At 36.2% G+C, this 16,486-nt stretch overlaps 1 protein-coding gene across 1 annotated transcript in view; it reads right to left on the reverse strand.

The window, feature by feature from the left end:
• Positions 1-16,486, reverse strand: part of APOOL (apolipoprotein O like) — an 88,963-nt gene that overhangs the window by 42,676 nt on the left and 29,801 nt on the right. The window contains exon 2 of the mRNA XM_081566541.1: positions 9,640-9,744. Within this exon, the coding sequence (XP_081422667.1) occupies positions 9,640-9,744 (105 nt within the window). The remainder of the gene's footprint in view (positions 1-9,639; positions 9,745-16,486) is intronic.

Here is a 16,486-nt window from a genome sequence, read left to right on the forward strand (position 1 = left end):
GGGTGGGAGGGAAGCTCACAGTGGGGAGACACATGTACACCCATGGCTTATTCATGTCAATGTATGGCAAAACCCACAATATTGTAAAGTAATTAGCTTCCAATTAAAATAAATAAATTAATTTTTAAAAAAAGGAAAACATATTGAAGACTTAAATGTAAAATTACTAAAAAAAAAAAAAGGCACAGGGTAAAAGCTTCCTGACACTGGTCTTAGCAATGCCCAAAAGCACAAACATAAGCAAAAATAAACAAGTGAAACAACATTAAACTAAAAAGCCTCCGTATAGCAAAGGAAAAAATTAACAGGGAAAACCTAAAGAAAGGGAGAAAATATTTGCAAAACTTATATCTGATAAAGGTTAATATCCCAAACATATAAGTAACTCATATAACTTAATACCAAAAAATAACTGATTAAAAACATGGGCATGCCAGAGGCAGAGAGGCAGGTGTGTGACAGCCAGACCAGAAGGCAAGGGGCAATCTCAGCCCCAGAGACTGGCATCCCCCACCAAACTGTGAGTAGGCTCCCAGTTGCTAACCAAGTCTTCTTGGGATCCTGGACGGTTGACATCTGCCAGGAGGGTCACAGCCTGAGATCAGCTCCCCAGGGAAGACACACAGCACACCTCAGACAATGTTCTTGTGGCACACCTGGGAAACATCGAATAGCCAAAGCAATCTTGAGAAAGAAGAATGGAACTGGAGGAATCAACCTGCCTGACTTCACACTATACTACAAAGCTACAGTCATCAAGACAGTATGGTACTGGCACAAAGACAGAAATATAGATCAGTGGAATAAAATAGAAATCCTAGAGATAAATCCATGCACCTATGGATACCTTATCTGTGACAAAGGAGGCAAAAATATACAATGGAGAAAAGACAATCTCTTTAACAAGTGGCACTGGGAAAACTGGTCAACCACTTGTAAAATAATGAAACTAGAACACTTTCTAATGCCATAGACAAAAATAAACTCAAAATGAATTAAAAATCTAAATGTAAGGCCAGAAACTATGAAACTCCTAGAGGAAAACACAGGCAAAACACTCTCTGACATAAATCACAGCAGGATCCTCTGTGACCCACCTCCCAGGGTAATGGAAATAAAAGCAAAAATAAACAAATGGGACCTAATTAAACTTAAAAGCTTTTGCACAACGAAGGAAACTATTAGCAAGGTGAAGAGAGAGCCTTCAGAATGGGAGAAAATAATAGAAAATGAAGCAACTGACAAAGAATTAATCTCAAAAATATACAAACAGCTCATGCAGCTCAATACCAGAAAAATAAATGACTCAATCAAAAAATGGGCCAAAGAACTAAACATACATTTCCAAAGAAGACATACAGATGGCTAACAAACACATGAAAAGATGCTCAACATCAGTCTTTATCAGAGAAATGCAAATCAAAACCACAATGTGGTAGTACCATTTCATGCCGGTCAGAATGGCTGCTATCAAAAAGTCTACAAACAATAAATGCTGGAGAGGTTGTGGAGAAAAGGGAACCATCTTACACTGTTGGGAATGCAAACTAGTGCAGCCACTATGGAGAACAGTGTGGAGATTCCTTAAAAAACTGAAAATAGAACTGCCATACGACCCAGCAATCCCACTGCTGAGCATACACACCAAGGAAACCAGAATTGAAAGAGACACATGTACCCCAATGTTCATCGTAGCACTGTTTACAATAGTACAGTAGCTAGGACATGGAAGCAACCTAGATGTCCATCGGCAGACAAATGGATAAGCAAGCTGTGGTATGTATACACAATGGAATATTACTCAGCTATTAAAAGCAACACATTTGAATCACTTCTAATGAGGTGGATGAAACTGGACACTAGTATATAGAGTGAAGTAAGTAAGAAAGAAAACACCATGTATATTAACAGATAAATATGGAATTTAGTAAGATGGTAATGATAACCCTATATTGGAGACAGCAAAAGAGACACAGATATAAAGAACAGACTTTTGGACTCTGTGGGAGAAGGCGAGGTTGGGATGATTTGAGAGAATAGCATTGAAACAAGTATATTACCATATGTGAAACAGATCACCAGTCCAGGTTCAATGCATGAGACAGGGCACTCAAGGCTGGTGCACTGGGACAACCCTGAGGGATGGGATGGGGAGGGAGGTGGGAGGGGGCTTCAGGATGGGGGAAACATGTTCACCCGTGGCTGATTTATGTCAGTGTATGGCAAAAGCCACTACAAAATTGTAAAGTAATTAGCCTCCAATTAAATAAATAAATAAAAACATGGGCAAAGAATTTTAATAGACATTTCTCAAAAGAAGACATACAAATGTCCAACAGGTATATGAAAAGGTGTTCAGCACCCATAATCATCAGGGAGGTGCAAATCAAAACCACAATGATATACCATGTCAAAACTGTCAGCATGGCAAAAGTCAAGAGATAACAAGTGTTGGCATGAATTTGGACTTAACGGATCCCTTAAACACTGCTGGTAGGAATGTATATTTGTATAGCTATAATGGAAAACAAAATGGAGGTTTCTCAAAAAGTCAAAAACAGATCTACCATATGATCTGCAATCTAACTTCTGTAACTATATCCAAAGAAAATGAAATCTGGATCTTGAAGAGATATTTGTACCTCCCATGTTCACTGCAGCATTATTCAAAGAGCCAGATATGAAAACAACCTAAAAGTCAATCAGCAGATGAGTGGATAAAGAAAATCTGGTGTATTATGAGTGTGTGTGATACTGAATACTGCAAATTTCATGGCTTAAAAATGTATACATACATGTGTGTGCATGAATAGAATATTAGGGTATCCCTCATTTTTGACAACATGCCTGATCCTAGAGGACATTATGCTAAGAGAACTAAGGGAGACACAGAAAGAGAAATATCACAATCTCATTTATATGTAGAATCTAAAATAGACTCAAAACCAGAGGTAGAATAGTTATTACCAGTGTGGGGTGAGGTAGAGGGAAAATGGGGAGGTGTTGGTCCAAAAGAGCACAAAGTTTCAGTTATGCAAGAAGAACAAGTTCTAGAGATCCAATGTATATCATAGTGACTACAGTTAATAATGATGTAGTCTATATTTAAAATTTGCTAAGAGGGTAGATCTTAAATGTTCTCACCACATGCACACACAAGGAAAATGGTAACTATATAAGATGACAGATGTTAATTAGCTTGACTGTGCTCATTTCACAATGTATACATATGTCAAAAAATCAAGCTGTATACTTTAAATTTAAGAAGGCTTTCTTACTTATCCTTGCTATTCTCTGGGACTCTGTATTCAGTTGGGTATATCTTTTCCTTTCTCCTTTGCCTTTCAATTCTCTTCCTTCCTCAGCTACTTGCAAAGCCTTCTCAGACAACCCCTTTACCTTCTTGCATTTCTTTTTCTTTGGGATGGTTTTGGTCACTGCCTCCTGTACAATGTTCTGAACCTCCGTCCCTAGTTCCTCAAGCACTCTATCAAATCTAATAAAGACAGAAATGGTATGGATCTAACAGAAAAAAAAAAAAGTGAAGTCGCTCAGTTGTGTCTGACTCTTTGTAACCCCATAGACTGTAGCCTGCCAGGCTCCTCCTTCCATGGGATTTTCCAGGCAAGAATATTGGTGTGGGTTGCCATTTCCTTCTCCAGGGGATCTTCCTGATCCAGGAATCGAACCCAGGTCTCCCACACTGAAGGCAGACTCTTAACCATCTGAGCCACCAGGGAAGCCCATGAGAAGATATTAAGAAGAGGTGGCAAGAAAACACAGAGGAACTATGAAAAAAAGGTCTAATGACCAAGATAACCACAATGGTGTGGTCACTCACCTAGAGCCAGACATCCTGCAATTTGAAGTCAAGTGGGCCTTGAGAAGCATTACTATCAACAAAGCTAGTGGTGGTGATGGAATTTCAGCTGAGCTATTTAAAGTCCTAAAAGATGATGCTGTTGTAGTGCTGCACTCAATATGTCAGCAAATTTGGAAAACTCAGCAGTGGCCACAGGAATGGAAAAGGTCAGTTTTCATTCCAATCCCAAAGAAGGGCAATGCCAAAGCATGTTCAAACTACAGTGAATCTTCAGTCATTTGACATACTAGTAAGGTTATTTTCAAAATCCTACAAGCTAGGCTTTAGCAGTATGTGAGCCAAGAAATTCCAGATGTACGCACTGGGCTTCAAAGAGGCAGAGGAACCAGAGATCAACTTTCCAGCATTTCTTTTATTTCTTTTTGTTCTTTGATTGCCATGGCTAGGATTTCCAAAACTCTGCTGAATAGTAGAGGTGAGAGTGGGCACCCTTGTCTTGTTCCTGATTTTAGAGGATATGCTTTCAATTTTTCACCGTTGAGGGTAATGTTTACTGTGGGTTTGACATAGATGGCTTTTATTATTCTGAGGTATGTTCCTTTTACGCCTGCTTTCTGGAGAGTTTTTCTTTTATCATAAATGGGTGTTGAATTTTGTCAAAGTCTTTCTCTGCATCTGTTGAGATAATCATATGGTTTTTAATCATTCAGTTTGTTAATATGATGCATCACATTGATTGATTTGCAAATATTGAAGAATCTTGCATCCCTGGAATAAAGCCCACTTGGCCATGATGTATGATCTTTTTAATATGTTGCTGGATTCTGTTCCCTAGAATTTTGTTGAAGATTTTTGCATCTATGTTCATCAGTGATATTGGCCTGTAGTTTTGGTTTTTTGTGGCATCTTTGTCTGGTTTTGGTATTAGGGTGCTGGTGGCCTCATAGAATGAGCTTGGGTGTTTGTCTTCCTCTGCAATTTTCTGGTAGAGTTTAAAACTGGTGTTAGCTCTTCTCTAAAATTTTGGTAGAATTCACCTATGAAGCCATCTGGTCCCGGGCTTTTGGTTGTTGGAAGATTTTTGATTACAGTTTCAATGTCCATGCTTGTGATGGGTCTGTTAAGATTTTCTATTTCTTCCTGGTTCAGTTTTGGAAGGTTCTACTTTTCTACTAATTTGTCCATATCTTCCAAGTTGTCCATTTTATGGGCATATAATTGCTCATACTAGTCCCTTATGATCCTTTGTATTTCTCTGTTGTCTGTCTGTTGTGATTTCTCCATTTTCATTTCTAATTTTATTGATTTGATTCTCCCCTTTTTTTCTTGTTGAGTCTGGCTAATGGTTTGTCTATTTTATGTATTGTCTCAAAGAACCAGTTTTTAGTTTTGTTGATTTTTGCTATAGCCTCCTTCATTTCTTTTTCAGTTATTTCTGCTCTGATTTTCATTATTTCTTTCCTTCTGTTAACTTTGGGGTTTTTCTGTTCTTTTTCTAGCTGCTTTAGGTGTAAAAGTTCAGTTGTTTATTTGATGTTTCTCTTGTTTCTTGAGGTAGGGTTGTATTGCCAAGAATCCCCTCTTAGCACTGCTTTTACTGAATCCCATAAGTTTTGGGTTGTCGTGTTTTCATTATCACTTGTTTCTATGCATATTTTGATTTCCTTTTTGATTTCTTCCATGATCTGTTAGACATTAAGAAGCATGTTGTTTAGCCTCCATCTGTTTGTGTATTTTTATAGTTTTTTTTTCTATAGTTCATATGATCTTACCATTCTGTTATCAGAAAACATGCTTAAAATGATTTCATTTTTTTTACAATTTACCAAGGGTAAATTTGTGGCCCAGGACATGCTCTATCCTGGAGAATGTTCCGCGTGCACTTGAGAAAAAGGGGAAATCCATTGTTTTGGGGTGGAATGCCCTGTATATATCAATTAGATCTAACTGGTCCATTGTATCATTTAAAGGTCTGTTTCCTTGCTAATTTTCTCTTTTGTTGATCTATCCACAGGTGTGAGTGGGGTATTAAAGTCCCCCAGTATTAGTGTGTTATTGCTAATATCGCCTTTCATAGATGTTAGCATTTCCCTTACATATTGAGGTGATCCTATGTTGGGTGCATATATACTTACAATCGTTATATCTTCTTGGATTGATCCCATGATCACTATGTAGTGTCCTTCTTTGTCACTTCTACATAGAAAACACTAACAATACCACCAGAAAATTACTACAGCTAATCAAAGAATGTAGTAAAGTTGCAGGATATAAAATTAATACAAAAAAACCCCTTGCATTCCTATACACTAACAATGAAAAAACAGAAAGAGAAATTAAGGAAACAATCCCACTCACCATGGCAATGAAAAGAATAAAATACTTAGGAATAAATTCACCAAAAGAAACAAAAGACCTATATATAGAAAACTATGAAACACTGATGAAAGAAATCAAAGAGGACACAAACAGATGGAGAAATATACCATGTTCATAGATTGGAAGAATCAACATAGTGAAAATGAGTATACTACCCAAAGAAATCTAAAGATTCAATGCAATCCCTATCAAGTTACCAGTGGTATTTTTCACAGAACTAGAACAAATAATTTCACAATTTGTATGGAAATACAAAAAACCTCAAATAAGCAAAGCAATCTTGAGAAAGAAGAATGGAACTGGAGGAATCAACCTGCCTGACTTCAGACTATACTACAAAGTTACAGTTATCAAGACAGTACGGTACTTGAACAAAGACAGAAATATAGATCAGTGGAACAAAATAGAAATCCCAGAGATAAATCCATGCACCTATGGACACCTTGTCTTTGACAAAGGAGGCAAAACTATACAAAGGAGAAAAGAAAATCTCTTTAACAAATCGTGCAGGGAAAACTGGTCAACTCTGTGTAAAAGAATGCAGCTAGAACACTTTCTAATGCCATACACAAAAATAAACTCAAAATGGATTAAAGATGTAAATGTAAGAGCAGAAACTATAAAACTCCTAGAGGAAAACATAGGCAGAACACTCTCTGACATAAATCACAGAAAGATCCTTTATGACCCACCTCCCAGAGAAATGGAAACAAAAAATAAATAAATAAACAAATGGGACCTAACTAAACTTAAAAGCTTTGGGGCAATGAAGGAAACTAGAAGCAAGGTGAAAAAGCAGCCTTCATAATGGGAGAAAATAATAGAAAATGTAAAAACTAGCAAAGAATTAATCTCCAAAATAACAAGCAGTCCATGCAGCCCAATACCAGAAAAATGCACAATCCAATCAAAAAGTGGACAAAAGAACTAAACAGACATTTCTCCAAAGAAGACATACATATGGCAATGTGGGAGACCTGGGTTCGATCCCTAGGTTGGGAAGATCCCCAGAGAAGGGAAAGGCTACCCACTCCAGTATTCTGGCCTGGAAAATTCCATGGATTGCATAGTCCATGGGCTCACAGAGATGGACATGACTGAGCGACTTCCACATACATACATATGTGGATAGTCCCTAGCACTTAGCTGGCAACTTTGTTTAATAAGTAATTCAATTGGATTCTGTTTAAAATGTACTGGGGAACACAATAAATGCCAAGATATCTTGTTCATTCCATAACACAGTAAAGAGCACAGATTTATTTTAAAATTCAGAAATATGTAAATTAAGCTATTAGGGAAAAATGCCAGTTTCCTATTATCCAACCTAGATTTTAAGCTTTCCAAAGATAGAAGTGCCGAGGTAGGGTTAAAAACATCATCTCACTAAGATTAATAAAAAGGAGAAAAAAATACTGAGTCAGCAAGTATACAGGAGAGTAAATCTATTCTAGACTGCTAATGAAAATTAATAAAACTTTACCCAGTGCTTTGTATATGCCTCACATGTATATAAGAGGATCTCAGGAAATATCAGAGAAGGCAATGGCACCCCACTCCAGTACTCTTGCCTGGAAAATCCCATGGACGGAGAAGCCTGGTAGGCTACAGTCCATGGGGTCGCTAAGAGTCAGACACGACTGAGCGACTTCACCTTCACTTTTCCCTTTCATGCACTGGAGAAAGAAATGGCAACCCACTCCAGTATTCTTGCCTGGAGAATCCTAGGGACGGCAGAGCCTGGTGAGCTGCCGTCTATGGGGTTGCACAGAGTCGGACATGACTGAAGCGACTTAGCATAGCATAGCATAGCAGGAAATATATTTTTTTTAATGAATAAGTAAATACTACCTTTATACATGTCGGTTTGGCAACTTACTGATATTTTTCATGCTTTCTCACCTACAATTCCATTTCTAGAGATTTATTCTAAGGAAACAGTTACATATTGTACATAAAGATTCAGGTACAAAGTGTTTTGACAAAGTACTGATTACATTAGCAAAATAATTGGAAATACACTAAATTTCCAGAATATATGAAAAATATACATTTGATAACGATGTATTCATACAATTCTGTCCAATGCCATCCAACAGTTAGTGACGGGGTCAAGATTCAGATTTAGGCCTGTTTCCCTCCAGTATATATTTCTAAGCATGCAGATATATCTTAAGGGTAACTTGAGGCTAGAAAAGATGAAAAGTACCATGCTGAAGAGAATGAGTTACTACAATGAGACATTAAAAGGCTGGCATGATAGACTAGATTAATTAGATGTAAGTTAAAAAGACATAAATGTACTTGTAACTAAGTCTAAAATGTATATATGCATAAGTACAAACTGGGAAAAGACATTGCTTACTAGTAGCCTATATTAAAAAGTTTAATGAATTTTAGAGAACTGCATGTTCACTATGTCATGGTCAAAAGCTGATTTTAATCAAGGTTGATTGTGATGACCCAAAACAAAAATAAATATAAAAACAAATGTGATCTTAGACTGACACACCAGGGAAGCCTAGGCAGCATTAAAACAGAAATAAATTATCGTGAACAAGAGAAGTCAGAGTCTGACTCTATCTTGCAGTATTCAAAATACTTACACCAGAAACACCAGAAAAACCAGAAAAACACCAGAAAAACACCAGAAAAAACAAATCCTGAACATGTTTGGCAGAAAAAGATCGTGAAAGTGAAGGAACTCAAAGCTTTGATCCAAGAGTAATTGTTAAATTACTAATATGTTTACCCAGGAAACAAAACTAAATAAAGTGAATGGACATCTGAAGAGTTGTTTTGTGGAAGAGAGATGGGAATTGTTCTGGATGGCATCAATGCAAGAGATACAGGGCCAATAGGTAGAACTTATGATTATGAGACAGGTTTGTGTTTGATGAAAGAAAGGACCTTAAATTGAATGAGAGCTGCCAGAAAATGGAATGGACTGCTTTAAGTTCCTTTATCCAGAGTTTTATTCACGTTGATGAAAACAGCCAGTTAGTGTGCCTATTGTAGAGGGGATTACAATACTATAGAGAAGGCTGAATTAGAAAACATCTAAGATTGCTTTCAAAACTGAGATCTTAATAAATTTCTTAAACTAAAGCTTCCAAATATCATGTGCACCTGTATAATTTTTTCCAGAAACAAAAATTAGACTGCTTACAAGAACTAAAACCCTATACTACTCATCGATTATTCATTAAGAAAAATCACAAATTGTTTTTCATTGGAGTTAGTATTTTAGATGTTTGGGCTAAAAATAATACAATATTTACTTTGAGACATCTTGTAACTATTTCTCTCAACTTAAAAGACATGCCTAACAAATACTTCAAAGACATTTTTGATGAACAGAGTTAACAAACAAACCTCACAGTTTTTACATCATATTTATGTCATACAAAATTCACAAACTTTTGTAGGCAAGTTACCTGCTCTGGTTTCACTAGCTGCTTTTTGGACTCCTCTTCTTTGGCCGCATGCACACTTATAGATCCATATATTAGACCTGCTGGCATGGTTGTCAGCTTTCCCATCTGAGAAAATATATCAAAATGTATTTTTAATTGAAATGCTTTCCACCCTCTATTTCCTGATAAATTTCGGGGAGGTACATTTGACGAACACTATGGGTTTCATTTAAATGTATTAAAAACTCAAGCATTCCAAACAATTCATACCTTTTTAGGATATAATTCCTAAAATTCTCCTCTCATGCTAGATGGTAGAGTATTATTTTCACCAATTTGCTAACTACTTACTTCATATGGAATATAGTGATATAATAATTAGCAGGAAGAAGTGAATATAAAATTTAATGAGTGAAGTAAGATAGATTATGATATTCACTCAGTTCACAAATATTAACTGAGCAATTACTATATGCCAGACCCATTGGAAACAAAACAACAATTCTTGCTTTCATGGAGCTGACATTCTAGTGGAGTAAGAGACAGAAGATATACACAAAACATAAATTATATGGTATATTACAATTGATAATGCTAAGGAGAAAGTAAAGGGTAAGGGTGATCTGGAGTACTAGGTGATTCAGGTTGTATCTTGAAACTAAATTTATAATCACATTATTTATAAAAATAACTTCCTACCATTACAAATCTTATGTCCCTAACTAATACATTCCTTTTTAGCTATTATATTTAATGCCTGATCTAAAGCCAAAAGTGACCTTTGTTTTTGATATAACTTGATTTAAATTAAGAATGCAGGAAAACTACTGGCTCTAAGAACAAAGTGCTCCAGTGTTTATCCAGTATCAAAATAATTCCCAAAGATTATACATTCAACAAGGCCAAATGAAAAACTTTCCAGGGAACAACTATTTTAAGAGCTTTATTCTTTAGACTGGAAAGGAGGGCCTGCTGAAATTGACAAAAGACACCCACAGGGAAAAGGTTTCTCTGGCTTACACATAAGTGGAATTTTTCAAGAACCGGAAGAAACACCAGCCAAAGGATTCCAAATGTTCTCGGATAGCAGTGATAGTAACTGCATTTCATTTCTGACATAGTTTTCCATAATTTCTGGGCAGAATAAGGGAAACTACAGGTACTAGTAAAGCAATTTCCTGTTTAGGCATGACTCTGATTTAGATTGAGACTCCAAATATATACAGTAAAATGAAGACTCAACACTAATAAAGAGAAATTGTGTTCACTGTTTTTCTACCTTCCACCTTTCCTCTAGTACATATGTCAGCATCACAGAACAATTTATCTAGCCCTGGCTTCCCAAAATACATCACTTTTGATTTCTTATACATAGTTGGTATTCACTAATGAAATAACAAGATTTCCACTCAATATATAATGTCAGGTATGAAAAAAATATATATTAAAACTGATGCTGGCAAGAATATTCTCCTATGTACCTGAAAAAACATTTTAATAAAGCTCTGAAGTGATTATTTGAAGCATGTCAATTCTTACAATATTTTAAAGCTATTTTTAAAATACCTGATTAGACCTTACTTCCTAGATAGAAGAAAAATATTTTTGAATATTGCTAATACCTGAAAAAAATTTCAACAATCTGTGTTCTCAGAGTATAGTCATTTTACTTCACATAATGGAAAAATAACATGTAGACTATAAAATAATTTCATAGGTATTACTTAATAATTATAATCCAGTGCTACAGAGTGTGGACTAATTAAACTAGTCCTAAACTTTTCCATATTTCAGTCTAGGAACTTGGGGCATAAGCCACTAATTAGTCCACAGAAGAGAACATTCTTGCCAGCATCAGTTTTAATATATATATTTTTTAAGTTAGGGCTTCCCTTACAGCACAGTTGGTAAAGAATCTGCCTGAAATGCAGGAGACCCCGGTTCAATTCCTGGGTCATGAAGATCTGCTAGAGAAGGGATAGGCTACCCACTCCAGTATTCTTGGGCTTCCCTTGTGGCTCAGCTGGTAAAGAATCCGCCTGCAATGAGGGAGACCTGGGTTTGATTCCTGGGTTGGAAAGATTCCCTGGAGAAGAGAAAGGCTACCCACTCCAGTATTCTGGCGTGGAGAATTCCATGGACTGTATAGTCCATGGAGTCGCAAAGAGTTGGACACGACTGAGTGACTTTCACTTTCACTAAAAAGTTAAAACAGTAGTATAACCTTGAAAAATGCCTAAGTATTGATATCTTTGCTACATTTTCTACTTTGTAGGGCAGAGTCCATCCACCTTGACTTTCAGTGATAAAGCTGTATGGCATAATGGCAAAAATATAAGCTCACAAGTTGCACAGACTTGGTTTTGAACTCAAGTTGTGGAGCTTACTGTCTACGTCTGGGCAAGTTACTTAAGCTCTTAAGAGTTATGCTGCCCAATATGGTAATTACTAGCTGCACTGTTGTTCAGTTACTAAGTCATGTCTGACTCTTTGCAACTTCAGCACTCCAGGCTTCCCTGTCCTTTATTATCTCCCGGAGTTTGCTCAAACTCATGTCCATTGAGTCAATGATGCCATCCAACCATCTCATCCTCTGTGGCCCCCTTCTCCTTTTGCCCTTAATCTTTCCCAACATCAGGGTCTTCTCCAATGAGTCGGCTCTTCACATCAGGCGGCCAAAGTATTGGGGCTTCAGCTTTAGCATCAGTCCTTCCCATGAATATTTAAGGCTGATTTCCTTTAAGACTGACAGGTTTAATCTCCTTGCAGGCCAAGGGACTTTCAAGAGTTTAATCCCAGGTCTGTTCTTAAACAACTATGTAATCTCTAGTTAAGTCACAGGCTTATATTTCTTTATTTGTAAAAATATCTTGTGCAGATAACCTCTGAGGGCCTTAGAGCTGCACTCTCTAATAGGGTAGCCAATATCCACATGTTGTTTAAAATTATATCTCAATTAATGAAAATTTAAAAATTAAATTTTAATCAAAATTAAAAATTCAGTTCCTTCATCCCCTAGCCACAATTCAAGGCCTCAATAGATACATATGACTCTAGTGGCCACCAACTGGACAGCACAGAAACAGAACATTCCTACCATAGGGGAAAGTTTTATTGGATGGCACTGCCTTACAGCTCCAACCTTTAGGATTTTCTTATAATTCTATCAAAAAAGAGATTAAGATTTTGATGAGATATATACACTCCTATGTTTATCACAGCATTATTCACAATGGCCAAGATATGGAAACAACCCAAAAGTCCATCCACAGATAAATGGATTAAATAGATGTGGTACACATACATGTGCATGAGTGCCTGTGTACTAAATTGCTTCGATCATGTAACCAGAGGGTTACTCTTTGTAACCCTATGGACTGTAGCCCCCCAGGCTCCTCTGTCCATGGGATTCTCCATGCAAGAATATTGGATTGGGTTGCCATGCTCTTCTTCAGGGGATTTTCCCAACCTAGGGATCAAACCTGGGTCTCTTATGTCTCCTGCATTGGCAGGCAGGTTCTTTACTACTACCACCACTTGAGAAGCCCATATAAAATGGAATATTATTCAGCCACAATAAAGGAGGATATAATACCATTTGTGATATGGATGGACTTGGAGCATATTATACTAAGCCATATAAGTCAGAGAAAGGCAAGTACTGGAGAATGTCACTTACATGTGAAATCTAAAAAAGTCAAACCTGTAAAAACCAGATAGTAAAATGATGGTTACTAAGGGTTGTGGGGGAGGGGAGTAAGATTGATGGGGTTTAAGGGTACAAACTTGTATGTAGTAAATAAGCCATAGAGATCTAATGCACAATACAGACAATGTTGTACTATAATTATATAATTTGATAAATATTATATAACAGCAGTCACATTACAACATATACATATATAAAAGCAACATGCAATACACCTTAAACTTACACATTACATATCAAATTTATTCAATAAGAAACAATGATTTCTGCTTTCAAATATACCAGTTTTAATTCTAAATCCATCTATTCAGGGCATATATGCTAACCTGAAAACAGCAGAAGAAAGAACTGGACACTATTTACACCACTGCAGAAGAATATAATGCCATTATATTTTTAAGAAAGTAAAATATGAAAATGAGAAATTTTATCCTGTTATAGGAATGATGGTTTAAATCTATAAATCAGAAAACAATCCCATAAAATCATGAAAACAAACCTATAAAACAGCTGACCCTGGAACAGTGGAGGGCTTAGGGATGCTGACCCTCCTTGCAGTCAAAAATTCATATATAGCTTTACAGTTGGCTTTCTAAATCTGTGGCTCCACACCCACAGATTCAACCAAACTGGGATCATGTAGTACTGCAGTAAGAATTTAGTGAAAAGAATCTGCATATAAGTGGACCTGTGCAGTTCAAACTCATGTTGTTCAAGGGTCCACTGTATTCATTGTACTTGCATCTTCCCATTTTTCACACAAATAGTAGTCAAACCACTGTGCTAGATACTAGAAAAATAAACATAAAACTGATATGCCCCTACTTCCCAAGCCCCGTCTCCAAGGGAATTTACCATCACTTTTCTATCCTTGTCTCTGTTCACTACTCTCCCTCAGGAATTCTTTGATGTAGTTAAGCTCAACTGGTTGCTTATTTCCACATCATAACCCTCAGGAATACCCTCTCTACTATACCGGCCATTCTTAAGAACTACTTAGATATAGTACTCTTCATGTGGTCTTTCCTACCCCTCTAATTAGATTATATTTTATATATACATTTATGTGTATATAATTATTTCTAATTAGAAATAGTTAACCAAATCCAGGAAGCACAGAGAGTCCCAGGCAGGATAAACCCAAAGAGGAACATACTGAGACACATAGTAATCAAACTGACAAAAATTAAAGACAAACATAAAATATTAAAAGCAACAAAGGAAAAACAACAAATAACATACAAGGGAATTCCCATCAGGCTATCAGCTAATTTCTCAACAGAAACTCTACAAGCCACAAGGGAATGGCATGATATATTTAAAGTGATGAAAGGGAAGAACCTACAACCAAGAATACTCTACCCAGCAAGACTCTCCTTCAGATTTGATGGAGAAATCAAAAACTTTCCAGACAAGCAAAAGTTAGGAGAATTCAGCACCACCAAACCAACTTTACAACAAATGCTAAAGGAACTTCTCTAGGTAGGAATTAAGAGAAGGAAAAGACCTACCTACACAAAATAAACCCAAAACAATTAAGAAAACAGTAATAGGATCATGTGCTGTGCTGTGCTTAGTCACTCAGTCGTGTCTGACTCTTTGCGACCCCATGGGCTGCAGCCCACCAGGCTCCTCTGTCCATGGGATTCTCTAGGCAAGAATACTGGAGCGGGTTGCCATGCCCTCCCTAGGGGATCTTCCCAACCCAGGGATCAAACCCAGGTCTCCCACATTGCAGGCAGATTCTTTACCATCTGAGCCACCAGGGAAGCCCAATAGGATTATATGTATCAATAATTACCTTAAACGTAAATGGATTAAATGTACCAACCAAAAGACAGACTGGCTGAGCAGATGAAAACATGTACATGTATGAAAATATGTTCACCCCACTTACCACATCACTCTGCTTGACCCCCCAAATTGCATGTAATTATTTTATATTGTTAGGTTAATCATGTTCCTATTATAGCGTGCATTTATAATTATCTTTTTTTTTTTGGTCTGGCTATTGATCGTGAAAACCAATAAACATCTTTCACTATTATGATTATGTAACTATTCCTAACTTAAAACAAGTGTACCATGATTGGTCAACAGAAAAATAACAGAATTCTGTATCACAAAAACTACCATTTAATAGAAAAACCTATAATCACTTTTTAAAATCCAGATGCATATCAGAATTATCTTGGAATTTTTTGAAAAATTCAAATACCCAGTTATTGCTTTCTTTTTTCCACCAGAGCTCCATATATGATTCTAGTTAGCATTCATGTTTAAAAACAACTGAACTATATGAGGACCTTTTACTTTTATCTAGTTAAATGGCAAACCACTCCAGTATTCTTGCCTGGAGAATCCCAGGGACAGAGGAGCCTGGTGGGCTGCCGTCTATGGGGTCACACAGAGTCGGACAAGACTGAAGCGACTTAGAAGCAGCAGCAGCAGTTTGCTTCACTTTTTCTATTTCACATTCAGTGCTCCCATTTCATTTAGTTTGTTTTCAATTTTTCCAACTTTTTTTGGATGTTATTTCTCAAGCCTTCATCAAGTGTAGTAGAAAAGCTCTTGTATACACATAGAAGAATAATATGTGTAATAGATATATTAGAATACTTATGAGTTTTTGCTTAACTAAAAAATGTATAACATTTGATTCCACTTGTTTGACTTATTATGAATAGAAGGTAAGATTTCTAATTTTAAGAAATAGATATGCAACAAGAAACAAAGGTTTACTGTATAGCATAGGGAACTATAGTAAATAGCCTGAAATAACCTGTAATGGAAAATAATTTAAAAACTAATATAAATGCATATATAACTGAATCACAAAACAAAAGAATTCTACTTTTTGAAATTTAGTAATGTTTATATTTTTGCCAGTTTTTCTAAATGTCCTATGGACATCTTATAACAACGTATGAGACACAAAATCTATTTGTTTAGGATGTAAGATTAATATAAATTAATATAAATAGAAATCTATTACATTTAAATTATTAATGACATCACTCAAGATGCTCCTATTCTTATTTTTTCTGTACTTGATAAAATATTCTCAGAGAAATGTGAATATGTCTCACTATGATTATACATATTTTTCTTTCCTCTTATATTTTTCTGATTTTGCTTTATGTATCTTTGTTTCTTTGT

The sequence above is a fragment of the Giraffa tippelskirchi genome, chromosome X, assembly GCF_054371585.1.
Source record: "Giraffa tippelskirchi isolate mGirTip1 chromosome X, T2T-mGirTip1v1.2.pri, whole genome shotgun sequence".
NCBI lineage: Eukaryota > Metazoa > Chordata > Mammalia > Artiodactyla > Giraffidae > Giraffa > Giraffa tippelskirchi.